The sequence below is a fragment of the Phasianus colchicus genome, chromosome 9 (genome assembly GCF_987193195.1).
Source record: "Phasianus colchicus chromosome 9, bPhaCol1.hap1.1, whole genome shotgun sequence".
In the NCBI taxonomy this organism is placed as follows: domain Eukaryota; kingdom Metazoa; phylum Chordata; class Aves; order Galliformes; family Phasianidae; genus Phasianus; species Phasianus colchicus.
The window spans coordinates 2,334,974-2,362,857 of record NC_143444.1 but is presented as its reverse complement, the minus strand read 5'-3'; the positions used below and the strand labels follow the sequence as shown (position 1 = coordinate 2,362,857).

At 41.4% G+C, this 27,884-nt stretch overlaps 1 protein-coding gene and 1 long non-coding RNA gene across 6 annotated transcripts in view; one reads left to right on the top strand and one right to left on the bottom strand.

Annotated features, from left to right (window-relative positions):
* Window positions 1-1,396: 1,396 nt before the first annotated feature.
* The window catches only part of HMCN1 (hemicentin 1), a 190,687-nt gene continuing 164,199 nt past the window's right edge, over window positions 1,397-27,884 (bottom strand). For 2 of the 5 annotated variants that reach the window (XM_031608483.2, XM_090145889.1), the window contains 24 exons: window positions 27,490-27,624; window positions 26,746-26,936; window positions 25,970-26,051; window positions 24,971-25,240; window positions 24,355-24,525; window positions 23,938-24,108; window positions 22,888-23,058; window positions 22,186-22,356; window positions 21,366-21,536; window positions 17,718-17,888; window positions 17,177-17,320; window positions 16,712-16,849; window positions 16,268-16,389; window positions 14,577-14,814; window positions 13,044-13,106; window positions 11,653-11,772; window positions 11,285-11,419; window positions 10,842-10,955; window positions 10,394-10,519; window positions 9,692-9,820; window positions 5,895-6,233; window positions 3,460-3,579; window positions 2,697-2,823; window positions 1,397-1,780 (listed from right to left, as the gene is read on the bottom strand). In XM_031608483.2, the coding sequence (XP_031464343.2) occupies window positions 1,414-1,780; window positions 2,697-2,823; window positions 3,460-3,579; window positions 5,895-6,233; window positions 9,692-9,820; window positions 10,394-10,519; window positions 10,842-10,955; window positions 11,285-11,419; window positions 11,653-11,772; window positions 13,044-13,106; window positions 14,577-14,814; window positions 16,268-16,389; window positions 16,712-16,849; window positions 17,177-17,320; window positions 17,718-17,888; window positions 21,366-21,536; window positions 22,186-22,356; window positions 22,888-23,058; window positions 23,938-24,108; window positions 24,355-24,525; window positions 24,971-25,240; window positions 25,970-26,051; window positions 26,746-26,936; window positions 27,490-27,624 (3,986 nt within the window). In that variant the 3' untranslated portion in view covers window positions 1,397-1,413. Of the gene's footprint in view, window positions 1,781-2,696; window positions 2,824-3,459; window positions 3,580-5,894; window positions 6,234-9,691; window positions 9,821-10,393; window positions 10,520-10,841; window positions 10,956-11,284; window positions 11,420-11,652; window positions 11,773-13,043; window positions 13,107-14,576; window positions 14,815-14,990; window positions 15,075-16,267; window positions 16,390-16,711; window positions 16,850-17,176; window positions 17,321-17,717; window positions 17,889-21,365; window positions 21,537-22,185; window positions 22,357-22,887; window positions 23,084-23,937; window positions 24,109-24,354; window positions 24,526-24,970; window positions 25,241-25,969; window positions 26,052-26,745; window positions 26,937-27,489; window positions 27,625-27,884 lie in introns of those variants that run through there. The other 3 variants (XM_090145888.1, XM_090145890.1, XM_090145892.1) reach the window with 3 other exon arrangements.
* On the top strand, window positions 12,042-12,863 carry LOC116238674 (uncharacterized). Its single transcript, XR_004168975.2, has 3 exons — window positions 12,042-12,131; window positions 12,321-12,394; window positions 12,776-12,863. It is a non-coding gene; the product is annotated as an uncharacterized LOC116238674 (long non-coding RNA).

Sequence of the window (27,884 nt, the reverse complement as noted above, 5' to 3'; positions counted from 1 at the left end):
TTGTCACTGAAAATGTAATTGCATGCAGGTGATAACCCTGAGTGCTGGGTAGAAGGAAGACGGCTGATGTCTGGTAGTAATTAATCTTGGGCTAAATTGTAGCCAAACCATAAAACACATGAAATTGAGTCTATACTTCAACTCCCGTAGCACTTGCAATAGGAGAACTTTTATTGACATTTTTTTCTGACATTGTTTGAAAAACTGAGAAAGTTTCAGTTAAAATTGTGATTCCCAGTGGGTTCCAATCTCAGTGTTCTTCGTTGATTTTTTTAAGAAGCTCCCAGTGTGTTGCTTTCTCCACTGGCACTAGAGCTAAGTGCCTCACACATAGGAAATAATTTATTTTCAAAGGTAAAACAGGCAGCAACTTCAAAGGCAATGGGAACCTTTATTTTGATTATTTCCAATGTACTGACAATGTACTTTTTATGAAAACTTAACTGTAAAATACTTCTGAGATACTGCATAGAAAATAAACATAGAAAAAACATATATACACTTCCATAAAAATAGAATACATCTTGGCAAAATTACTTGTGTACAGTGTATTGACATTATTGAAGCAAACTTACTAAGTATTTTGGAAGAAAGCTTTGCAAAAAAACCCCAACAAAAATATTTTAACTGATTTAGAAGTACTGAAATGGACATGGTTTTGAGCTAAATAAATGGCTATACCAGAATGTTAGTTAAAAAAAAAAAAAAAGAAGAAAAAAATGTTATAGAATACCTGCTTATAAAATAGAAGAAGCCATGTTTGTTTGTTTTTTTTCTTCCAAACCACACTGGCATCCCTAAAATTGCACAGAGAACAAATATACCAGTTCCAAATTCCATGGTAGATTCTTTAGCTGAAAAACTTCACTAATCCTGTGCTTCAGCACTGGCACCATTATAGTGGTATTTGTCTTTTTCTGAGCACATGACATAATATATGTACAGTCCTAATTCTATCAGGTATTTGAAACAAAAAAAAAACCCTACTATATCTAAAACTGTAACACATTTAGCAACCTTTAAGATACACAGAACACTTGAAACTAGTATTTCTTCTAGTTAGCATTTCTTCACTTGCTTTTAACTGAGGCTGCTCCCTGCTTACTGCTTTTGACTATACTTTCATTAGCTCATACTTTACTTTGTTTGGCTGTGAAAAATGATTGCTCCGGTGTAATAAATACAGAAAGTAGTAGCAGATCCTCAAAGCCATGGATTTTCCTCTAGAATTGGAATAATGGGACTGTATGAGTAGCCTCAGGGAAGGAAAAACAAAAGAGCATAGCACCATTTTCAAGTTACATGGTTCACAACTGTAGGCAGACAGTAGGATCCATCTGAAGTGGTAATACCCATCAGAATATATATGAATGTGGTTAAAATACTGCGATTACTCTCAAGTAGCTTGTGTGTTTAATAAGGATAGGCTGACACTGCTATGTAGACAATGAAAGTTGTCTGATACTCGATATTTCCATCAACACCATAGGACAAGGCTCTGATTCTCACATGGTAAGTCTTCGGCTCTTGCAGTGGTCTGGTGGTGAACACAACTCCTTTCAAGTTCTCATCTCGCAGGGCAAAAGGGATTGTTGGCTCCTCATCTGCCATTAAGAAAGTTGTCCTTGGATGCATGACCTCATCTTGCGTGAAGGCAACCAGCCGGATTAAGTCCTGACCAGCAGCTATGCCAAAAGGGAGGGAGACAAATTTGTATTCCAAGGCATAGGTACTCAGGGCACACTCCAAATCATTGGCTGGGCAGTTTTTGATACAGAACCTGGGAAAAAAACAGAGCGCTTCAAGTTCTGTTCCCATACTTGCTATATGGGCTGAAGTTGTTCCCTATTTATCATGCTGCAGTATGCAGATTTGGGCTTCTCAAAATCATAGAATCATAGAATCACAAGGTTGGAAATGACCTATAAGATAATCTAGTCCAACCATTCTCCCATCACCACTGCTACCACAAACCCTAAACCAGATCTCGTAGCTCCTCATCCAGACACCTCTTGAAAGCTGCCAGGGACAGCGACTCCACCACCTCCCTGGGCAGCCATTCCAGTGTCTGACCACTCTCTGAGAGAAAAGGTTCTTCCTCATGTCTAAATCTCTTCTGGTACAACTTGCAGCCATTTCCCCGGGTCCTGTTCGTTGCCTGGGAGAAGAGGCCAAGCCCCTCTTCACCACAACCTCCCTTCAGGAAGTTGTAGAGTGCAATGAGGTCTCCCCTGAGCCTCCTCTTCTCCAGACTGAACAATCCCAGCTCCCTCAGCCGCTACTCATCCAGTGCAGTCTTTATTCATCCTTCACAGAAGTAAGCTGGAGAATAGATGCAAAATCAGCCCTACAGCTGAGATAGGAATTATGCTGAATCAGCAGAAAGGATCAAAGCCTGCTGGGGCTCATTCAGAAAAAGCCATTCTGGAGCTATTTCCATTTGAATTAATAGAAGATTCTACCCAGACCCACCAGACCCACCCGTTTTGTTTCGTTGTGAAGGAAGCACAAAATATGGCTGCTCTCTGTAAACCAATTATAATCTTAAATCTATAATGCTTTACTTTTTTTGCAAGAATAAGCATAACTGATATCGCTTGAACTTAGATAAAGTTCCTTCTTATGATTAAAGGCTAAGCATGTGAGCTTGGGGTGTGAGGGAAAACAAGACCTAAAGGGCTGAAAAATCAGCATACCCAGAAAGAGGCTCCCGCTGGTAGTTTGGTGGGCAAGGTGTCTCTATGCACTGGTAGCTCCCTCTCATGTTGAAGCACATCTGACTTGCTGCACAGTCATTGTCCTGTTCGAGGCACTCATCAATGTCTAGGGGAAAGAAAACAGATACCTGATCAGTAGCTGGTTCTGGGCGGAATTTAAGAAAGATAAGAAGTGCCTGGATCAGCAAAGTGAGTAGATGGCAGGGGGAGTGCAGGTGCCTCTACACACAGGTGAGAACAGAACCCTTCAGAACCCTGCCTTACTCCTGGAGGCAATGAAACTACTAATTCCAATGACTTGCATTTACTGGCTTGGGTATTTCATTTCTGTGTAGGACACTGTATTGTGCTAGCTGCCCTACAGCCACTACACAACATCAACTATAGTTGTCTTTTCAACAGAGGTTAATTAGTTGAGGGTTTTGGTGCATCAAAAGTCCAACAGTATTTATTTATTTATTTATTTTTGGACCTGAACAGAGTTGGTTTTTGACTACAGAGCTGTTGTGTATTTGTGTGGAGTTAAAGGTGCTTGTGAGAAAACATGGGAGAATAATAAGTTGCAGTTGTCTAATTTGCAGATGTTTTATTAAGTGCTGAAATGTAAAATATAAAAACGTGACGTATTGAACACTGTATCTCAGAAAGGAAATTCAGCAAGTGCTTATTACAAACACCAAACATGATTTGTAACTCATCTGCTTACAAATACATTTGTGCACTCTCAAAGAGATTTCTGTACCTTGGCAGGTTTTGCCATTGGGCATAAGATGATAACCAGAGGGACAAGCACACTGGTAACTTCCCAGGGTGTTCCTGCACTCATGCTGGCATGTATCTCTGGCTTCACATTCATCAATGTCTGTCAGAAAGAAACATGAAAACATAAACAACGGGATTGCTGATATTCTATCTGTGTACAAAAGCATGTGGGAAGAGGTGGTGGAACTCATGGGGATCTTTTTTTTTTGCTTTTGGTAATGAGCTTGAATGTTCTAACTTACCTGATTCTGTTGCCTGTAGCTTTTATAGAATTAAAAGCTTTGCCTCTTTTGTTGGCAGCCTTAACAGGTCTCTCTCCTGCTGATATGGAGCTCTGGCAACAAGGGGATGAGCGAGCTGCACAAACCCACAAAGGACACAGGGGTACAGTCTTCCCCAGGATGCCGAGCTGCCTGATAATTACATTTTAAGTAACATGCTTGGGAAGAGCCCAGATCAGTTCTCACTTCAGAAGAGGCCCTCAATCAGGGAATTGCTCTTACAGTTCATCCGTCCTAGGGTAAAGTTTTTTTCTTTCCAAACTGATCACTCTCATGCCGAATTAAGCTCACTATCCACAAAGGCCATTCATAAATGCTCTTTAAATGCTCTTTTAACCTTTTTTTTTTTTTTTTTTTAAACCTCCCTCTCAAACACATAAATAGCAGATCGCTATTTAAAATTTTCAAAGCAGACTGACGTGATTCAGATAGAGATCACATCTAATCATTACTTCTTTTGAAATGTCTGTCTACTTCAGGAGAGCAGCAGAACTCCTCTGCGAGTTACTGCCATGTGCAAGCATTAAGACTTGCGTAACTGAAACGGAGTAAATAAGGTCGTTGCTTCTTCCTTCTCTGTCAAATTTATAGGGGTTGCAGTCGATAAAAATGCAAAAAGAAAAGAGAAACAGATGTGACTAAAGAAATTTTAAGTGTGTTATCAAGTCGTTATGGTTTTCTCCACTCAAAAAATCCTTCTTGGAAATAAAAGCATTCTGCAGATGTCTTTTTTGCATTAAGCAGTAAATTTTAAATCTACATTTTTATTCCAATGAAGCAGTTACAGCAGTGCTCACTAACTTGAACTGGAAGCTGAGCTGTGGACCATAGGTTTTTGGCACCAGTGGCTGCAGTCCAAGTTCTTTCATTTAACAGCTATATCCATAACATGCTGTACTCGTAAGCGTACTGATAAGCCATTACAACGTAAATACAAGATTAATCTGATCTCTGCCTAGCTGTAATTATTATTTATAAAAACGCATTCACATTTTTCAACATTGTATACTGCTGTATAATTATAGGAATAGCTCCAGTGGCTAGAACCCAGCTTCAGCTCACTGCTTTATCCGGAAGGCACACTGCACTTCTCTATGATGGCATACATGTCAGATTTAGGCACTTACCTATAATACCACAAACTGCTGTTAAATACGCTAGAAAAAGTTCTCCTAAGACCTAAACTGTGCTACACTTAGTCTTGAACTCAACAGTATTATCAAAAAATAGTTGAGTAATTTTACTGATCTATTTTTAAGATACTCACAACATGAGTTACAGTGGGAAAAAAAAGATTTTTCTTAAACTTCATTTCTGAACATTTAGTGCAGAGCAGGATATTATTCCTTTTACCTTTCAAGAGGAGCTGAATTAGTGTTCCAGTACTGATGAAAAACCTCAGAGATGCTCACAGAGCAAGGAGTAAGTGAGCTCAATGAACAAGAGAGACGCCATACACCTTTGTTTTCCGTTGGTCTCACGAGTATGTTCTGAAGCTTCACATCTCTTAAATAAATAAATGAAACCTGGGGCAGAATGTGCCTGTTACCTGCTCTGCCCTCCTCATCATGCACACAGAAATAGCACTGCTCTTGCTGACTAGATGAACTCCTGGTCTGTTTACATACAATCTGTCTCTACTGCTCAGTGAATCGCATTATGACTGGCTCTATCCCCTAGCTGCTTCTGCTTGTACAGTCAGTTGCTCAATGCGGTCTCAGTACGTTCAATTCTACACTCTTTATTCTAAGCCTTTTTGATCCAGACTACTACTGCCACAAGTAGGAGCCTGACATGAGTAGCATCCCCAAGGTGGAGGGCCCTACTGGTGCTTTTTAAGTGAGAGAAAATTTGCAAAGGTGAGCTACCATCATCAGGATAAAGAAAACAAAGGATAACAATTTGCTAATACACAGCAAGCAGCACAATTAAAACGAGGTTATGGGAGGAGGTTTGAAAAAATTTTTGCTACAGCCTGCCCAAGAAACAAAGATATGCATAACTTGCTGAGTACTTAACATGGTAATATGAAATAACAGAGCACCACAGACCATAGGCCTCTAACAAACATGAAAAGGCGGCCTAAGAATAAGGACTAAAGCAAGAGAATTGCATAGACATGACTGACATTTACCTACACATCTGTCATTTCTTGCCTCATAGCCTTCAGGACAAGTTTCTCTAATGTTCCTTTTAGTTCTGGAGACAGGAATTCTGCTGTTCCTATACTCTGAGAAGGAGCCGTAGAGGTTTGAGGAGTGCCTGTAATACTGTTGCGGTTGATAGTTGTCTCTCATAGCATAGTTATAGACATTGTAATAGGCACCAGAATGTGGCAATCTCTCCAATCCAGCACAAGATTTCCCATCACCTAATAAATGTTGTCCAGGTGGACAGATACACTTGAAGCTGCCGGGGGTGTTGGTGCACCAAAATGCACAGGGCTTAGGCACTTGTTCACATTCATTAATGTCTACTCATGTGCCATGATCCAGAGCAACAAACCATGTGGGAAGGAAAAAAACAAGATAAAACAACACATGACAATATGTGTGTGTATATACATACATACATACATACATACATACATATATATATATATATATATATATATATATATATATATATATATACACATATATATATATATACACATACATAATATCTCAGACTGTGGAAAAAAAGTGAGATCCTGAAGGCAGTAAAACACAAAAAACACAAATGCCACGCAGACAAGTTTTCTATCCTGTCCATGAACACACCTTCATTCTTCCTATACAGCTACCTGTGAACATAAAACAGTTCACACAGGACATAAATTCCAATGAGAGCCTTGCCTTACGTGCTCTGAAGGTAAGATGTGACTGCAGGGAAAGGAACCAGATCAGTTCCCTTGCTTCTGCAGCAGCAGAGCTGTGTGACATCCTGACTACTGCTGACTGCAGAAATACCCATTGGGTACCAGGGATGCACTCTGAGAAGCAAGTGACCCATCGGCCCTAAGCTGCTCAGTGTTTAAATATTAAGTAGTTTGCAACTACTACAGAACTTCTTTTGTTCTTAGGCTGAGTGGGAGAAGCTGATGGACTCTTTTTCAAAGGAGGACACTTGACACAAGGCCGTCCTGAGAACTGAGAAGCACAAAGCTCCCAGGTCATTCAGACTGGGACTGAGAAGCTCCAGATGCACTGCTGGGGTTGTGGTCCTGCTGGGGAAAAGCCTGGAGGGCACACTGCAGGGCTGCCCAAGGAGCAGCTGGCTGCGTGCTAACTGCCACGTTGCTGCTGCTCCTTCCAGCTGTCTGGAGACTTAGCAGAATGTATTAAGGTACTTATGAATTTCATACCATTCAAAAACAGAGTTATTTCTTTTTCTCTTGGGAATCACTCGTCCCCGTTCAGTTCAGTTTCCCTCATGCTGTAATCCAAAATAACATCACCAACCTGAGCAGTAAATCCTCAAAACCAAAGCAGGAACGTGCAACTCCACAGTGATCAGAAATAACCCGATATGAAGATACATAACAGCATGTCTATTAATTAGCATATATTTTTTTAACTAGAACTTAAAGCTTATTTTAACAGTGACTCAGTAACAGTTTAACTATCTCATATTACTGGAAATTGCCTATGTCTAAATTATTGCTGTAGAAACATCGTTAAACTAGCATTATCATTTCATATGCTCTCTGAACATATTTTGAGCACTGTTTGCAAACCACATGTTAACAGTATTTTAAAAGTAATGCTGTTTAGAAACATAGGAGAATATTAGAATGCATTTTTATTAAGTGTTTATATATATATTTTTTTTAATATTAACAACTAAATGCTTTGAGAATCAGAAATTCGGGGTAACCACTGCAGAGCATTGCAGTATTGTCCAACATCATAAACACATAACTGGAACATTACATATCTGTTATATTGTCAGTGGTGTAATAGTCACATAAAGAAAAAATTTCATTTTTAATAAGGTAACAACTAATAGCTGAAAAAAAAAAAAGGAGCAATTTATTTTGTAGGAGCAACCCATGCAATATCAACAAAACTGAATGCAGCCAGCAATCTGAATTCATAGCATCGCCATCCTTGTGAAAAGAGATCACTTATGGATTGGTAAGCCAAAGCTTCCTGAGACAGGATCCCTTTGATCGTGCATCATAAATATTAGATCTTTACAAGAACAAGTTAAACATGATTTTGAAACTAACAGCTAAATTCTCTAGCTTTCTTTATGAATGTTATTTGATTTTCAATTCTGCATGTCCTGTATGCATAACAGCTTTTGATTATGCCCTTTCATCTATGATATGCTGAGGTACAGTACAGTTCACAGAACTGTCACAATGTGGATAATTGGGCACACATGCATCTCTGCATGTGTTTTCCCCATTCAACTGTGAACAGTTGCACAAATTACTCTACATACAGCAGAAGTGGAACAAGAAGGAGCTGTGTGCAAATCACCTGTTTCAGTCTGGGACTTTCCAGTTCCTCTGTGTGTTCTGTGTGCTGGAAGCATTACAATAAAACCTGCTTTTCATTAACACGTGAACTAATATTTTCACATATATATTTCAAACATATTTTAAGCAGATAAAGAAATAAATCAAAGGAGCATAAAAATCATATTTAATTTAATTTAAGAGGGAGCTTTCAGTGGTTATTGCTTAGAAGAAGGTTTTAGGACAGCTGTTGGAGTTTTGTGAAAACCTGTAACCTAAACCTTATCCAACTTATTACTGTAAGAAATTTAAGTACTTTTAATATACTTTAAAGAGTTTGGGATTGATTTTTATTTTAGTAGAGACAACTGTTTGGTCTGCAGCCAAACAGTTTCTGTCTGCAATTTAATCTTTAAAAAAAGCCTGGCTTTTGGTGGTCCAAAATCTTAGACACCTAAAAAGAAAAAAATCCCAGCTTCCAGACCAGCTATTTATCACTTATGAAAACTAATCCTGAAGAAGTCATTACAAAGGAGCGTTTCTCTGATACAAGATGGGAGACCAACTGGAGCTGACTTCACCAAGCATCACATATCTCACTTATAAATCATCACAATCAGTGAGGATCAGCTATTGAATTTTAAATATTCTGGAAACATACATTATAAATTGAAATGCTTTTAGAGTCGTGCTAGGGTTTGTGAAATGCCAGAGGAAGTGTTTTGTGCACTTGCACTGACATCATAGGTCAGACTCTCCCGCTATTCCCATTAGAGTTATGGCAGTATCTGTGAAACTGTGTTTGTGTGGGTGGATGGTTTGCACATTTTAATGCCAGGGTTCTACATAGATAGCGTAGGGGAGTAGTGACATGGTCAGCATTCCTGTGCCTGTGGGGATCCCTCCTACCCTTGGGAGATCCACCCAAGCCAGACAGAGAGCAATGAGAGATAAATGAATGTCAGCCTCCTCTGCTCTGTCCATACGAGAAAACCTAATTCCAGGAGTCAGACAGGGTGTTGTGATGTCTATTTGCAGGGGGAGGCTCTGGGTATGTCATGCCTCTTGCAACAGACTTCCTCTGAGTGTTCTCCACATCGTCCACTGCTCAACTGGCTCCAGTTGTGAATCAATGCAGTCAGTGTACAGCCAACCACATTTCTCTAATCAACTAACAAACCTGCTCTGATTTTTATAAATTAAGCCTACTATGGAGCACTGACTTGCCACATCCATCCGTCAGTGCCTTTGAGATCCACAGCCCTTGTACACTTTGTTTTGAAAGAATGGATATGTGGCAATCTCAGTTTGGAATCACCTAGTTTTGACTATTTAATGGGGACACTTCATTTTAAACAGCAAGTTTGAACTCCAAAGCATATTTATCTTTGTACCATAGTCTTCAAGTAGTATAGTACTGTTGGATGCTACAGCCAAAACTATCAGCAACAAACAGGTGACGACAGCATGGCCGGGCAGCTTACCCATACAAGGCCTTCCAACTCCCTGTGACCGATACCCTCTTGGACACACACAGTGGTAACTCCCTCGCATGTTCTCACAGATCTGGTTGTAGTGGCACTGATGGGTTCCGTCACGGCACTCATTGATGTCTGCAAGCAACAGGGCAAGAGCAAGCAGTCAGATATTTTCTTGAAAGTTCCTACAGCTTAAATTCCTTAATGTGTAATGAATGCAGTTAAACCACAGCGAGTTTGGCTCTCTAGATAGATCTGGCCTCTGAACAGCCTTTTTTTCTCACTTGGTATCACTTAAAATGATCAGTAATTACTCCCTAACAGCATGCTACAGATCTGTGAAATAATCTGCATTTCACAATCTGAAAGCAGATTTTGAGCAGATGTGCAAATTTTTCAACTTATAGCGTTTACTTTTTCCATTAATTTTCAAAACTTTTAATTTAGTTTTCCAATTCTAGTAGCTGCTCTGTCCAAATAAATATAATCTAGAAAAATTGGAAGTGGTAAGGATCTGTCTATTTCTCTATCATCAGTTAACATAAAGAAAATTTAAATGCCTGTGTCCCCACAAATCAAAAGGTCAGTGCCTTAACATGTGCAAATTCTAGTAATTGGCAAGGGACTACAAAGACTTTTATTTCAGAAACCATCCATTGCTGTCCCTGTGCTTACCATCACGATACAGTACACTAGGTTTTTACTCACCAATACAAGTTCCGTTTTCTGCTTTGGTCATTCCATTTGGACACAGCTCAATGCACTTATAGCCACCACGGGTGTTTTTGCAAAGCTGATCAGGCCTGCATACATTCTGCCTGCATTCATTTATATCTTATTTAAAAAATAAAAGCAAAGAAAGCAGGAATGGAAACGAACTCCATATGCTCAATTCCTAAACAACAGCATAATCTAGTTGTGATCATACTACATGCATGCATTTGGAAGCATTTCATGCACATTTATCAGTCAGCTCAGTTCCCTCTTCTTCTAGATTTCAGTGCTGCTTTACAAATTCAAGAATAAATACTAAAGATGTCATTCTGAGTTGGAGTTACACTCACAAAGGGCTTGGATAAAGTTGCATATAGGAACAAGTAAGTGTTTAACTATTTCCATGGAGAAGAGGGAAAGAAATTTCAAAACTAATTCATACCTATGCATTTTCTGCCCTTTAGCTGGTATCCTGGATCACAACCACAGTGGAAACTTCCTATGGTATTGATGCAATGCTGATGACAGGAGTTGGACTCCTGACACTCATTAATATCTGTTGGAAAGATAAACTATTGATGTCATCACTGTGAGTCTCCTTATCACCATTTAGATAAATGGTTTTGGTTTAGACAATGTTCCAGGCTCTGCTTTCAGCTTAGTTACTTCGCTACATTCAGAAGTGAATTCTTGTGTCACATCATCATAGAAGAAGGTGCACATGGAACACAAAAGCAAGATTTTAAATTTATTCCTAAAATATGTTGCTAATACTGAAGATTTACAGACACTTCAGCTGGAGATCTGTCTCTCAAAAAGTTACTTTTAGCTACGTGAAAGATTCAGTTTGCTACAGCTAACACCAAAGCCAAGGCTGTGCCGTACCCTGGCAGCTGAGCCCATCCGCCGCCCTCCGGAAGCCGGTCCTGCAGCGCAGCATGCAGCGGTATGAGCCAGCGCTGTTCTCGCAGTCCTGGTCGGTGTGGCAGGTGTGCCTGCCCAGTGCACACTCATCAACATCTGCAGGTAAAGAAAAGCTGTAAACCTCACCAGGGCACAATGACACACAGATGGAGCAACATCTTGAACATGAGCGACTGTGAAATACATGACTGCAAATCTATTCATAAGTCAAAAAATTAGAACACCAATCATACAATGACCAAGTGGTCCAGTCTGAAGAAAACATCTCGCCATGCCTGACATGCTGTGGGGCTCTTTGTATTCTGCCTGCCCATGGCAGCTCCCCTTACCCTGGCACATTCTCCCATCTGCAGCAATGGTGAGGCCTTTTGGACAGGAGCAGTGGTAGGATCCCATGGTGTTGTGGCAGGTGTGGGAACAGGGATTTCGCACAGCACATTCATCCTCATCTGCAGGAAGGAAACGTTTGAAAAAATGTTTTCAAGAACAAGACATAACACCAGTGACATTCAGAGGAACTGTATGTCTGTGTGCCCCAGGCTAGAGCTAGCACTTAGGTAGCTTCACAAACAGCTCAGCATCACGTTCTCCTCCATATCAGGCTGTCCTCAGCACCTTGCCACTCCCACTCTGTTCCTACACTGTGAGAGCAACATGTGGAATTCCCCTTTGCAGCATGCCCACATTACACCTCACAAACATCCTTTGTTTGCATGGCCAGAGTCCCAGTGGTCAGTAAAGCTACACTAGGTAGCTGCCAGCACACACATCAGGAAACCATGCTGTCATCCCAGGGCACTTTGAGAAAGTGAGCAAGGCCTGAACCTGGGAATAAGAGCATGAAAGTTCTATGATAGACTTTCCACTTGTAATCACAATAACCAACCCTTTGAAGGCTCCATTATTACATCTCACTGCTATACATTAAGGGGACTAGAATTCACACACAGTAGAGCCTTCATGTCTAATTTAAGATTTTGCTTCTTGCTTTTATCAGATGGCATACAATAGGCTCCTCAGGATCCTGCTTGCAGTAGAACTGCAGGATGGGTCACTGCTGTGGTAATGAAGGTTTGACACAGTCTCTTTCATAGCATCTCTTTGCAACAGAACAGATGGAACTCAGTACTCTATTTAGACTTCTTAGACAGACTTGCCAGGATTGTTACATTTTCTGTATTATAAGTTTTGAACACATACTTTTTTACCGAAAATATTGCTAGTAAAAAAATAGTTTAGCAGCTGTATTGTCAGCTTTCCTGATTTTAAAATTTCCTGATGGAAATTTAAAAATTTTCCTTATTAATTCCATTAATTTTTAAACTTTTCAGGGGCAATGAATTAGGCCCACAAAACCATATCAAATATTGCTCCCTGAAGCAAACATGACTCAGTCACCAAGAGGAGACAGCTAAAAAGCTCATAACTTTCTTTTCACTTTTTCTACCCAAGCAACAGTTGGTTTTCAGTGGGCTGCTCTCTAGGCTGCCAGCGCTCGTCCCTCTCCTCACAGAGTGCTCCATTGCTCTGCAGGCTCAGTGAGCACAGCTGCTCAACAGTCCCATTTGCATCACAATGCCGATGGAAGGCTGCCTGGGAACTGCTTCTGAGCTCTGGGCCCACACCTGTCCATTCGTGGCAGCTTCCACTTCTTGAGCTCTGAATAAAATGGATGAAGATGCTGCTGCCTGATTACATATTAAACTTGTCACATCATTACCTGTACAATAAGGCCCAGATGAGTCCAACTGAAACCCAGCAGGACACTGGTTGCTATGGTCTCCTGTATGGTAAAAGAAGCACATGTTAGTCGTGGATGAAAATAATGCTGTATTGTGAAGAAAATCCTTTAATATTAGGAATTGCAGCCCAGCTGTTACAAATAAAGGATCCTCAAATCTTTCAGGATAGCTTGTTCTTCTTGGACATTAAAATTCACTGTGGAAGAACACAAGTACATACTCTTATCAACAGGAAAAATCTTATCAATGGAAAATTCTCATAGAGCCTGCTGGAAATCCACACGTATTTTCTTCTACGCTTGAACCTTGAAAAAATGATACAATAAAGATGACATTTTAAAAAATGCAGCATATTAATTGTTGGAGAAAATAAATACAATGTCAGTTTCTAAAAGCATGGCCAGGTTTAGACATAGACATAACTTGCTTTGGAGACCTCCTTTTATCAGGCCTGTTTTTTTTTAATGGAAAAGAAAATCTCATTTGACTTTCAAACTGCTGAGTCAATTCATAGCCTGGCAACAGGGGAAAACTTATTTTACTGTGTTTGAAAGACTGAGATAGGCAGTCCCACTGCCTTGTTTCGAACCTGAGTTATTCCATTTGAAAAATACAGAGCTGAAAGAAAAAACATGCTTAAGTACTATACAAGAACATGGATCACTCTACTGACTAATGACTTCTCTAAGGCTCACCCACATGAATATGCTATTCCTTCAAATTGTGTAGGTAAAAGGCCAGCAGAAGCCAGCAGCTAGTGGTGGGGCAGCAACAAGGCTTGGTGCCTCAGGCCAAGGAGCCATGAGTTCACTACCTCTCAGGCAGCAGCAGGTTTAGTAAATTACATTAGCAGTGTCCAACCCAGCGCTGCATAACTGCACACCAGGCACAGTATCTCATCTGCCTTTAAAAACTTCCACAAAGTATCACGAAAGTTTTCAAGCTGAGCTCAGCATCATGTTTTCTGTATGTTTTAAATACTTCTCTAGAAGAACAATCTTCAGAATTACTTGCAAAACTCCACACAAAAGTGGTTAAAATGTCTCATGTTCTTCTGCCTCCGTAGCCTCGTTACCGAGTTACATCTGCTTTGGAGCAAGAAGAAAATCCTCCGGAACAACTATGCAAAGTAAAATTCTACCAACGCTGTCCCCTACTCAAAAGGGACATGAGAGGGACATTTTGGGGAAGCAAAGGTACACACATGGAAATGGAGAATATTTGAGGCTGCCTATTTGAAGCTACTGCTCATGCTAGGGGTTAACATCAGCAATGGCAAACTGAGATCATCCATGGGAACTGCAGAGAAACAGAAAGTGCAAAATGCAGCAGCTTCTACATGTTAATCTACAGGTTTATTAATGAGACACACAAGTCCCAGGATCTACAATAAAGTTCACTGAGTGAGCAGTTCCTCTTTCAAAGCCATAACTAGCTTTGAGAATAAAGGCAAGGAATGCTAGTAAATCAGTATGTTATTGCTGTTTTTTTGTAACAGACTTGAACAATACCTTTTGAAATGGAAGCGTGGATTTTAAAAGCCAAAGTTTCTTCCAGGGGGTTGTATTCTGTTGTGATAGAGGAAGCATGAAGTGTTTCCACCAAAAAAGGCATTTTTCCTTTAGTGTGATCGTAGGTAATAGTGTGGTTCCATGTGTAGGGAACACCAACTCCATCCACAGCAAAGAGGCGAGTGGAATGGGCGTACAGCTGCCCGGGGCCGATCTGAATGTACTCTTCTGTGTAATCCTGAAACAGCCAATATCAGCCACTGAATGCAGCTAACAACACTGTGCTCTTCGTATTTTGAAGGAGTATATGATACATTCTGAAAATTGTTTTTCTCTTAACAGCTGAACAAACTGTATTGCACACAACATGTCTTTCTTTTTTTTTTTAACCCTTAATTTGCCTGCTGAATCTTACCAGCATCTGTTATTTTTCCTTTGATAAGAAGCAGGCTGATGACCCTGATGATGGAAGTTACAGTAGAGAATATCCTACAAAAACTAAACAAAAGATTGGTCAAAGCAAACTTTTGAACTCTAAATATTTTTGTATTCTAAATCAGATTTTAAAATAAACAACCAGAGAAAAGACACATTTAGTGGAAAATGGTATAAATTTTGGGGATGCTACTTACAGCAATGTATGAAAATATTGAAAACTTGATATATATTTTTTGCACTGTGGGATGTGTTTCAACTGGTTACCTACCAACTAAGTACCAATTATATAAAAACAACTTTAAAGAATAACTTTTCTTCCCCAGTAAAATCAGTTATCAAGCCCTTGATTCCAATCCAAAATTTTCATACCATGCATTATAGCAAGCAAAATGTTCTTTATGCTTTATACTAAATAAACAAGGTAGAAAACCAATCCCTTTGTATTAGGAATACAGGTCAGTGACAGAAGCTTTCTTACTAGTAGCAATACCTTACTATTAGAATACCTTTTAGAAATGAGAGGTAGAACAATTCAAGAGTGAGACTGTCATGCAAACCATCCTCTCCCATCATTCCCAAAGAAGTCTGAGGATATATATTTTTTTTTTTAAAGCCAATTTTGGATATTCTGCCTCTTTCAGAGGAATTGTGTAAGAGTATTGTTTTCCATATAATAGATCAGCACAAGACAAAGTTTTGATGCTATGGCAGAGAGAAGAGCATGTTGTTACCAAACTGCATGCAAGATAAGGATACACAAAATGCCCTATGATGTAATCTCTTAAAATTTTATCAGCCACAAAAGCATTCTGACAGACTGTGCATAACTGCAGCTGCAAACAAATAATTAGTAACATTCTGAAGTTTTGCAGGATGCTACGGCATAAAAGAGCTGATTTCAATCCTCCAGAAAAGCCATAAAATCAGGCAGTCATTAGACACACACCTCTATTAAAAGACACACAGCTCTAATAAAATCCTCACTCAACATGCCTAGCTGTGGTGTGTGGCCCCAAACACAGTTCCATGCCTCCTTCTAAGACCTAAAAATCTTGAGTGACCATTCCTATTTTTTTGATGGCATCTTTTAGCTTTTGAGGGCAATGTTAGCACCTGTCAACTGAATTAGGTATTAAATAAGTTATCCACAGTAGAACAGTTGTCAAGAATTAATGCCTACCTCTTTAATACAGATGAGAGAGGAAGTGTGCAACAATGAAAGAGAAAAGGCTGGTATCTGAGAGTGGCTTTACCTTCATATTAACATTAGCTAGTGGCTGCAGCTGCAGAACATGGCCATTCACAACAACATCCAGCAGTAAGGCTCCATCTGAATCCAAACCCCGGGCAATGTGAGTTATTCGCAGAACTTCTCCTGTGAATTTTAAAAGCATGCAGATTTATAAAGCATCCTAACGAGGGACTCCTGTAAGCCAAGGACTATCTGAATTGGATCACTTGACCACTTATCTCACGCTAATATTTTTATAAAGCATACCATGCCTATAACATAAGCATTATGTGTTCTCAACTAAAACTGTAAAAGCTGTATTTAAAACTCTGAAAGCAACAGGCACTCAGAAAATAGCAGCATAAGCATTAAGAATCAAAATTCAGCACTGATGATGAGATTCTTTTAAAGGGATGCAGTATCTGTCACGCTTGCTGGAAAGACATGGTGCATCACAGGTAACAACCAGTTGCAAATTCCACTTGGGTTTCTCTCTTGAATATCGCGTCAGTGAGCGTAAATCCATTCATTGCTTCTCCAATTTCTTTTGCAGTTGTCCAATAGACTGGGCTCAGAATAGAAACAAGCTTTCTCAGTGCTGGACCTGAAAGAAATCCAGAGTAATATCTGAGGGCTTTTTCCCAATGCTAAGTGCCCCCCCCCCCATCAGCAAGAGCTGACTATGAAGCCAAAATAAGAATATAATCTAAAATATGAGTAACCCATACAATTAAAACTATGAAAAATTCAGAGGATGTACAGATATTAACATTAAAATTCTAAGAATAAGTACTGAAGATTCCTTTTTCCTCTCTTGGTCTAAAAAGTTAGATCAGTTTCTCCAGTGACCCCCGATAAACTGAACTAGCACTGCACAGAATTCAACCTGGTTCTAGAAAAAATAAAAGATAAAAAGTAGTAAAAAGCCTACCAAGGCTCTGAGGGATGCTTGTAATCTTTGCTTGTATTACTCTAGATTCAGAGCTGTCTGTTACTGTGGCATTCATGAAAGCAATTCCAAACTCAATATTGTTGATGTTTCCAATGATGCTGCCTTGGGCACGTGAAGGACCACCTGTGCAGGAGAGGAAAGGGATGAAGGAAAAAAAAAAAGCACCATGGCTGATATTATGGGAGAGAGAAAAGCCAGAAATATTGTCCATGTGGGTATTTCTGCTTATATTACTACATTAATTGCAACAGTCAAGCTCGCAACCTGCAGATAACAGTGTGGCGTTCATATATGATCTGAGATACATGCACAGTAACACAGGAACCGCCTTATATCCACATCTCTGAAAAGCAACAATTGTTTAAGAGCATACACCAGTGCTGAGTAACAGGTTACAACAACAACAAATTTATTCAACAGCAGTTGCAGAGATGTAAGCCAAGAAAATGAGCCAGTCTGATTAGGAGTGCAGCAGTCTTTTACAACACTCCCATAACACATAGGCTGAAAATTAACTCACCAGGACATGCTTGACTATTACACCTGGATTTCTGGGAGGAGTCTCCAGGACAAGGATGGCCATGATATAGCGGGGCAGGATTCCTGCATAGGCGTGTTCGGGTCTGCTCTCCTCCGCCACAAGAAGCAGAGCACTGGCTCCATGTCTGCCATGGCCCCCAGTTTCCATTCACTAAAGAAAGAGAGAATGAGGAAAGTTCACTTAAAATATTTTAGGCTGCATCAGTAATGCTTTTATGTCATTAGTTTTTGACGGAACTAACGTGACAAAGAAAAGAAATAGTATCACAAGAAGAGACATACAGTCACCCACTTCCCAATTTCTATCAGCTGCCCTCTGCAAGAGGTTCTATAAAGATTCCTTTAGCCAGTCTCTTTGCATCTGCCCCTGAGAATGTCAGGCTACACAGAACTGATGGTGAATGGAGTGAAATCCAGCTGTACCGGTCACAAGTGGTGTTCCCCAGGGGTCTGCACTGGGGCCTGTCCTGTTTAATATCTTTATTGGTGATCTGGATGAGGGGATTGAGTGCACCCTCATTAAGTTTGCAGATGACACCAAGCTGAGACGAAGTGTCGATCTGCCTGAGGGTAGGAAGGCCATACAGAATGATCTGGACAAACTGGATAGCTGGGCTGAGGCCAATGGGATGAAGTTCAATAAGACCAAGTGCCAGGTCCTGCACTTTGGCCACAATAACTCCAGGCATCACTACAGGCTTGAGGCAGAGTGGCTGCAGGACTGTATGGAAGAAATTGACCTTAGGGTGTTGGTCAGCACTCAGCTGAACATGAGCCAGCAGTGTGTCCAGGTGACCACAAAGGCCAATGGCATCTTGGCTGGTATCAGCAAAGTGCAGCCAGCAGAAGCAGGGAAGTGACTGTTCCTCTGTAACCCTGGTGAGGTCACACGTCAAGTGCTGTGTTCAGTTTTGGACCCCTTGCTACAAGAATGACTTTGACACTGTGGAGCGCGTCCAGAGAGCGGCAATTAAGCTGGTGAGGGGTCTGGAGCACAAGTCTTATGCAGAACGGCTGAGGGAACTGGGATTGTTTAGGCTGGAGAAGAAGAGGCTCAGGGGAGACCTCATTGCTCTCTACAACTGCCTGAAAGGTTGTGGCGAGGTGGAGGCCAGCCTCTTCTCCCATATAACTAGCAATAGGAACAGAGGAATGACCTCAAGTTGTGCCAGGGGAGGTTCAGGTAGGACATAAAGAAAAATTGGTCCTCCAAAAAGGGCGGACAGGTGCTGAAGTCGGCTGCCCAGGGAGGCTGTGGAGTCATTGTCCCTGGAGGTTTAAATGTTGTACTAAAGGACAAGGTTTTGTAGAGAAATACTGTGGGTGGATGTAACCATCCACTGGATGATCTTGGAGGTCTTTTCCACCGTTGGTGATTCTATTATTTCAGGATTAAGAAGCACAATCAAATGAATGCAGATCCATCAGAAACCAGTTCATACAGAAGAGCTGTCAATATTCAGAATCCCCTGTCATCCTTACTGCTTGTCTCTCACTAGAGGAACAACCCAACTGCTCAGAGCTTTGGGAGTGCCATTCTTAAAAAGAATTATCTGAAACTGCCTGGGTATAAAACTGATGGAAGATTACAACAAACCACACAAACCATAAATCTCAAAAATAAAGAAAACATGTTCTGTTGATCCAAATGCTCACAGGAGATCAATTAGATTTGGCCAAATTACCCAGGGAGGGAAGGTCTCCAAAGCACGGCCTCAATAACAATAGCTGACATGCTGAGAATGTGACTGTACACAGCATGAACAGAGCATCTGGAGATGTCTTATCAGTTGGTGCTGACAGTTGCTCAAAACTGACAAGGAGAAGGTAACAATGAAGTTTCACATAACCATCAGCCAAATTAAATATTAACCAGGGAAATACCAGGAAATTTTGCGTAAAGTTGGTCAGTTTGAAAAGTGGTATTGGATTTAGATGGAAAGGTTTCGGTAGCAGGGGAGGCTGCCCTGTATCAGAGCAGAGCCAGCTCCAGTTGTAGTGCAGGTCGTCCCCTGCAACCCGGGGGGCACCATGTGGAGCAGTGCAGCCATGGAAGAGCCCACGGTGCAGCAAGTGGATGTGGCCTGCAGGAGGAGCTCCAGGCCGGAGCTGCAGCCGTGGAGAGGGCTGGGGGAGCAGCGGTGGGGCAGGAGGGCTGGGCGAGCTGCCGCCTGTGTGGCTGTGCTGGCCTGAAGCACCCTTCGGGCTGGGCAGCGCCTGAAGAGTGGGCCCCGTGGTACAGACGTGTGCGGGAACAGTTTGGGAAGGACATCCAATGGTACGGACCCAAGCTGGAACAGTGCTTGAAGGGCCGCAGCCTGTGGGAAGCCCAAGGGATCAGTTCATAAAGAATGGCGCCCATGGAAGGGACCTCAAGTGCAGCAGGGGCAGACCACAAGGAGCAGCAGAGATGGAGAATTACAGAATGACTGTAGAACCCCGTTCCCTGCTCCCCTGTGCTACTTGGAGGGAGGAGGTAGAAGATGGATGGAGCTAAGATGTTTTTAGCTGGATTTAGTTTTCAATGCTCTAGTTTGCTATTACATAATTGGTAACCAACTATATTGATCTCCTTATGCCGAGTCTGTTTTGACTGCAACAGTAATTGGCGTGCAATCTTCCTGCTCTTATCTCAGCCCATAGGATTTTTTTTCCATCTTATTTTCTCCCCCTCTCCTTCTGAGGTGGGACAGCGTGGTGGTGAGTGCTGAGCTCCTACCGGTCCTAAGTCACCAGAGAAGTAAAAATACGCATGAAGATCTGTAGTTGTGGGGAGAAACCCAGGTAAGATGAGGGTAAACAACCAAAGCAAACTGGGCTCAGTGCTGCCAGAAGTTATCCCACTGGTCTCACCATCTGCCAGTGGAGTGTTGTTCCCCAGCACACTGCGAGCAGCACGCACCCAAGCCAGGAGGGTGACTGCAGGGGGCAGCAAGCTTCCGCACACTCACAGCCTGGGGGCGAAGTGTGGCCTGTTTGGGGGCTTTGCTACTGCAGTGCCAGTCAGCAGGGTGTTAGAAGTGGCACACCTACACACAAAGCTACTGCATTACCTCCACACTGAAGGTATGGAGGTATGCACAGAGGAGGGATTTAATGATTTATTATATAAAAAATATTAGTAATTTAATTAAAACCCTTTTCTAGGATGAATTATGGAAGGAATCTTAGACATTTGTAGGTGTTTAGTAAGTCTCTAGCATAGTGGTTTATATCCTATATTACTAGCACTGATCCTGAACGTGTAAGGTCACTGATTCTTGTGTTAATAAATCAGTTAACTGCTTTGATCATAGTTAGATTAAACCACGTGGACTTAGCATCCTTCCCTGCTCCTGGAATAAGTTATGGAAGTTTGCCTCATAAACTGTATTTACCATAAAGCAAAAGCAAAATTATTAGGTTTACAAGAGATTTTCATATACTTTTTCCTTTAAGGATTATTCTAACTCATTTTGGTACAGTGAAAGAGGAAATCATGGTAGGTGATGGTCATTAAAAAAATGAGAGTGGATTTCTAGGTATTGTATGAAATTGCAAATAATGAAAGGAACGTTCTGCATTCCTCTTACAACACAACCATCCTACATCTGTTCTGCATGACGTGCAGCACTATGGAGACACTCACCGGGGCACAAGTCAGTGCCACACCGCTGGATCTGCATGTCAGCCCCTGCACAGGCCCTGCCACCACTGCTGGGGCGAGGGCTGTCGCAGCCTCGGTACCGCCTTGCCTGCCCGCCGTTGCACGAGCGGCTGCACGCTCCCCAGCTGCCCCAGGGGCCCCAGCTGCCATGAACTGTGAAAATAAATGTCATATTTTATGCAACTTTCCTCTTATAGTACATAATAAAAACAGACATTCAAGGTAGGAAAATATTCCTATTGAACAGTAACCTATTTTTTTTTCGTAAACCAAAAGCAAGAGCCAGACTTAAAGATCAAGTTATCTTGTCCAGCATTCAGTGATTTCTTGGTGTGCAATAACCAACTCCGGAACACCATAGCTCATTAAGTGACTAATGCAGAAAGCGTGCAGCACATCTCACTAACAGAACAAGTCACCAGATCATGGTGTGAGTTGCAGAGTTCAGATTTGCAGTACTTTGTGCCTGGACAGCTGTGACTTTACAGAGGTGCACAACCAGGTCAGCTTGATGACTGATGAACTTGGAGGCCTTTTCCAGACCATGTGATTCTGAGTTTCTGAGACCTCTGACAGTCTTGCAGGTGCTTATACACAAGCTGCTGCTGGTTTGTGTTCCCAAGAAGTGTTTAAAATGCCCCACTCTTGCTGAGAGATGGAGAGATTATCTTGACTGTGTTCAGATTCCCTGATTTTTCTGCATATATTGGGAGTACAAATGTGATTTGTGGAGGCCTTCCTTCCTCTTATCCACACCTACAAATCCATCATGTGGACAAGCAGCCTAATTGAAAGCACTCACCAGGACAAGGACCACTGTTGCAAAAATCAACTTGTATGTCGTTTCCTTCACATCCATGACCTCCAAACTGTGGTGCTGGGTCTGAGCATTGGCGTGTTCTCTGACTGCTGCCTCCACCACAGGACACAGTGCAGGCACTCCAGCTGCCCCATGGGGCCCATTTCCCGTCCACTGATGAGAAAGGCACAGCAAGGAACAGTTACAGCCTCTGATGTTGGAGATAAAGTGAGTCAGAGTTATATCAGGGTAACACTGACTCTCCCTGTAGAACATCTCAGATACACAGGGGTTTCTACATATGGATTTTCAGGAGTGAAAGCTGGAGACCAGCACGATCTGTAGGTAAGTTGTGGTCCTACTACATTCATGGTCAGGGATCACTGAGTCCTCGTGCTCAGCCATTCCGTTAGCTTTAGATATTCGTGCATAAAGTGGCTCCTGAAATCACCGCCTTGGGCAGACTGTAATGTAACAGCCAAGGATTCAGGATGCTGCGTAATGGAGGGGACAAAAGGACTGAAGAAGAAATCCCACATGTTAGGTCTACATAGGAATGTTGAAGACTGGGAGAGACCTCTGAAATTAGAAGGCTTGAATGGAATTTTTTCAGGGATGACAGTTTTAGAACTGAAAAGCATTAGATATAACTTAAGCAAAATTTGGAAACTGCCATTTTGTCTCTTTCTATCTGACATATCTTACCTGGGCAGTGCCTCTTGCTGCAGACCTGCCTCTGCACATCAGGCCCGTGACAGTGGGACCCACCATGTGAGGGAGGGGGGCTGCTGCAGAGCCGCAGCCGCGTCTGGGTGCCTTTCCCACAGCTCTCACTGCATGGGCCCCACGGAAGCCAGGAGCTCCACTCACCATCAACTGCAAAGTCAGCACAGCCACACAACTGTTTAAATCATACAGCTGCTTTATTTTGTGTAGCTGTAATGTCAAGTTAAACAATAAAAACAAACAAAAGCAAAACAAAAATATCAATAAATAAAATACTCTGAATAAGCCCTCCAAAAACCTGTGCTTCAAGCAATAGCTGAACCAGATGAGAAGTTTCCAAACGAGAGATCCTTTCCTTTTCATTTCCTGAATATATCTCCTCACCTGATTAGAACCTTTGAACAGCAGAACAGAATGATTTGATCAAATCTGGTGTTAACTGGATGTGACTGCCTTGTGTTAGGCCAAAGATCTCAGGCTGGGAAGGGCATGCTAGCAAAAACCTGGCACACTGACTCTGGTGGGTACCAGTAAGCAGAGGCCAGAATGACTTTGTTACCAAGATCTACAGAAATGAATCTCAGGCTGTGGATGGACACTTAACTTCATGGCAGCAGAAAAGCCAGGCAAATGGGAAAAATCCATATAATGAAAACTCTGTAGAAGGAAACATGCCAGCGGTGATAGGCTATGAATAAACTACATCCTGCCAAATGCAGTAAGTAGTACCAAGACAGGAAAGAAAGCGTAACGTGCAGCTAGCTAGGAGAAACACATGTGACTGAAAATGTTAAAAGCAGAGGAAAAGTACCACTAATTTCTTAAATTATTATTAGAGTGCTTTATGTGGCCTTTGTTTTTTCCATTTTAATAGGCTTTGTGGAGTAGGTTTAGAGTAGCAAATGCTACTCTGTGAGCAGATGGGCCACATCGAAAAACAAAATTAGTATTTTTATTGAGTGGGGAAAAGAAAGAAATTGCTGAAAAAAAGCCCCTTACACAGTCAATTCTACAATAACGTTCTCTTACCTGGACAAGGCCCAACATTGCACATGATGAAATCCACAGCACTGCCATTGCATGGCTTCCCGCCGTGCTGGGCTGGTGGATTACTGCAGGTTCTGGTTCTGGTCCTGTTCCCTTCTCCACAGCTCTTTGAACACTCCTCCCAAATCCCCCATTCAGACCAGTTGCCATCAACTAAGAAACAGAAATTTTCAGTTTAATTAAAATACTTTAAAACAAACAAACAAACAGAAAACTGTGTGTGTGTGCATAAATTTCCTTTCCACAAAACTCAAGATGAATTTCACCCTGTCAGAAAAATCCATCTGTCATGAAGATCCATGGTGAAAATAGTATATTACTGAGGTACCTGACATAAGGCAAATTAAAAATATCAATCTATTAAAGGCAAATTAAAAATATAAATCTATTTATAAGTACCTGGACATGGCTTGTTGTGGCAGCTGCGCACATCTGTGTCAGGCCCCTCACACGGTCTCCCACCATTTGCTGGAAGGGGGTTGTTGCATCTACGAGTGCGCTCCTGAACACCCTGACCACATGTTACGCTGCAAGGTTGCCATTCAAGCCAATCCGAAAATCCACCATGCACTGCAGTGGGAAAAATGTGCTCTGTTGGGAACATGTACTTATGATGACTGAGAGAGGAAAGAGCAAAATGTACTTCAGAGGCCATGCTTGGAAATCCAACCTGCTTCATGTCCTCACTACTGCAGAAATTTATTAATTCAGAGATCACCTCAGATGCTCTGAAATAGTTTATGTTCCTATATGCTTTTCTTCAGAGACATGATTATGTACATTCTGAGGATGGGATCAAGTTCAAGATCTTTCATTATTATTTATGTACAGCTAGATGAGTGCAATCAGAGGAACAAAACAGCATGAAGCACAAACCCACTAAGACATCTCAGAACAGGTCTAACATGCACCTAATTCGTACATGGAAGGGATAAGATAAAGTCTTGTTGTTACTGTCAATTAATGCTGGAATCTACTAGTTTGAAAGTTATTGCCCTGTATTTTGTGCACGTACCCTGGACAGTCAGTGGAACTCTAACAAGCACAGATCCCATTAGATTCCTTGCTACACACTCATATTCAGATGTATCTTCCTTCTGTGCTGCAGTGATATGCAGGGAGCCATTAGGCAAGACAGTCACCCTGTCATCACTCACAAGTGGATGACCTTGGCGGGACCATCTGATGGCTGGAGGGGGTTCTCCACTGGCCTGGCAGTTCATCATTGCTGTAGCACCAGCTTCAACAGTGGTCCCTGCAGGCTCAATGGTGATGACTGGAGGACCTGAAAGAGAGAGGCTTTAGGCAACAGCACATGGGTACATTCTTCCATTATAGTATTAGAAGTCTGGTCAGAAAGGGCAAAAAAACCTAGTCTCTTTATTTTGACAAATTATTATAACTGATCTTCCACTGTCAAATGATAGAACATGCAAGTTAAAACAACATTGATAAGACTGTTTTTAATGTATAGCAAACTGAGGGCCAAAGTTGGGACTGGGACACAGTCTTCCTATATTACATTTTAAAAAATCTGCTGAAAGATGCTACTAACCATGGCCTGAAGGCAACTGAGATATAAAGCACACATCCAGGTTGCTTGAGTCTACTACCTCAACCACCAGTGAAAAAATTCTATAACCAGTAGAAAAAAAAATCCAAAATATTATTTCTGCAAAACATAAAATATTGGCATTCATTTCATGTACCTTTCTCAATTTAAAGGTCAGGTCTAGTTTAATCCAGTTCTACATACAACTGAGAAAATGGACCCTTTTCAGAAGGTGATTCAGCCCCACCTAAGCTGATTGATGATGAATGAGCTACATCATCCTCCATGTGCTTTCCTTCCTTGATTTCAGTTGCCAGCTTCATTACTAACAGTGAAAGATGAGATTAATCAACCTAAAGTATAGTAAGGTGCCCAACCTTCAAAACCAATGGGAGTGCAAATGCTGAAAGGGAGATGACTACTCTGATTTAGTGGCATGAAGCTTATCATTTAGTGCCTTACTCTGAAGGGTGAGTGTTAGACTACGTTCCACCGCACCAGCATCGTTTGTTGCCACACACTTGTAGTCACCAGCATCTTCATTCTAAAGAACAAAAGGCAAATAGTCTGTACCCACATGGATATAACAAGGATTTCAGTTTACCTCATGCGAGTGAATCTGCAGTACAACGTGGCATACACTGAATTCTAAGAGGCACACTGTTAGATTCTATAGTATGTAAGCATTTTGCCTTTATTAACAGATGATGCTGTAAATTATCTTTACTGCAATTATTCCATTTTTTATTTCCTTTAATTCAGATCAGATCTCTTTTTTTCCTAAATAACTCCAAAGAAGCTATTGTTTCTAACTCTATTCTAAAATACAGACATGGAGTTACAGCCATGGGGCATGGGGGAAGGGTCTTGTCATTTCTATTAGGAATTCAGATATTACAAGGCTTGCAATTGCTTTTCAGCTGATCTGAATGGGCAAAACCCAAAGTCTTTTAAAGGTTCAAAACAAAATTTTCTTTTAATTGGGTATCATCAAGATTTCATACACCAAATAATGGTATGTAGATACAGTCTTTCTGACAATTAAAGGAAATGACAGTTCCCTGATTTTTGTTACAGTAATTTGAGTATGATTCTAGAGTGAATTAAACCAGTATTTGTTAAAGGTAAAACAAACTGGATTAAATATCCAGTCTCACTCTTTCAAAACGATATTATCTGGAATACCTGTATTCATTAACTGCAACACAAAAACACATCACAACAGACCAGTGACTCACTACAGTGCCGTAGATAGCAAGAGAACCATTGTTAAGCTGTCGGATCCTCTTGCTAATCTGAACGTCCACTCCTTCTTTGCTCCACTGGATGGTTGGAGGTGGATCCCCTCTGACTTCACAGTTCAGCATAGCATTACCACCCAAGGGCTCAATTCGGCTAGGATGGTAATCCCCTCTGAAGACCGGAGGCTCTAAAAAAACAGTTGGTAGCAAACAAATAGTAGAGTCAAAACAAAATACCCTGAATGGAATGGTTCAAAGGAATTGTTTGTCCCTAACTTGAGGACAAAATGGGAATTTCAATCTGTTTCTATTTTGTTCCCATTCATCCAAAGACCAGGTACCAAATAATATGTGACAAATGCACAGATTGAGAGAAGATCAGCCATGTGGAGAAAGAGTTTGGGGTTCTGGTGGACAAATAGCTTGAAGCAAATGAGCAGTGTATGTTTGCAGCCTACAACCGTATCACAAAATTCTTAGAGGGTGGTGAAGCACTGCCACAAGCTGCCTAGAGAAGTTACGGGTGCCCCATCCCAGGAGGTGCTGAAGGCCAGACTGGATGGGCCCCTGCACAGTCTGATCTGCTGGGTGGCAACAAACCCATGGCAGGGGATTGGAACTACATGATCTTTGAGATCCCTCCCAACCCAGGCTATTTTATGATTCTGTGATTCCCTGTTAATATGAACATGGCTGCAGGAAACTCTGACAGTGATCACAACTGCTGTTATTTATACATACCTTTGACATACACAAAACCAATAGCTCTGATGGAGCCAACTGTGTTTTCTGCTGTGCATGCATAGGTACCAGAGTCATCTTTAGATACTCTTCCAATAACAAGTTCACTGTGTCCACTTACATCATCATACTGTGCTGAAGGCAGAACACACAGTAAAGGATTACTTTGATAATTTTAAACATACGCATTTCAATAGCTGATATTTCTTAAGACTGTTTGAACAGTGAGGGGTCTTGAGCACAAGTCTTATGAGGAACAGCTGAGGGAGCTGGGATTGTTTAGTCTGGAGAAGAGGAGGCTCAGGGGAGACCTCACTGCACTCTACAACTTTCTGAAGGGAGGCTGTGATGAGGAGGGGTTTGGCCTCTTCTCCCAGGCAACAAACAGGACCCAA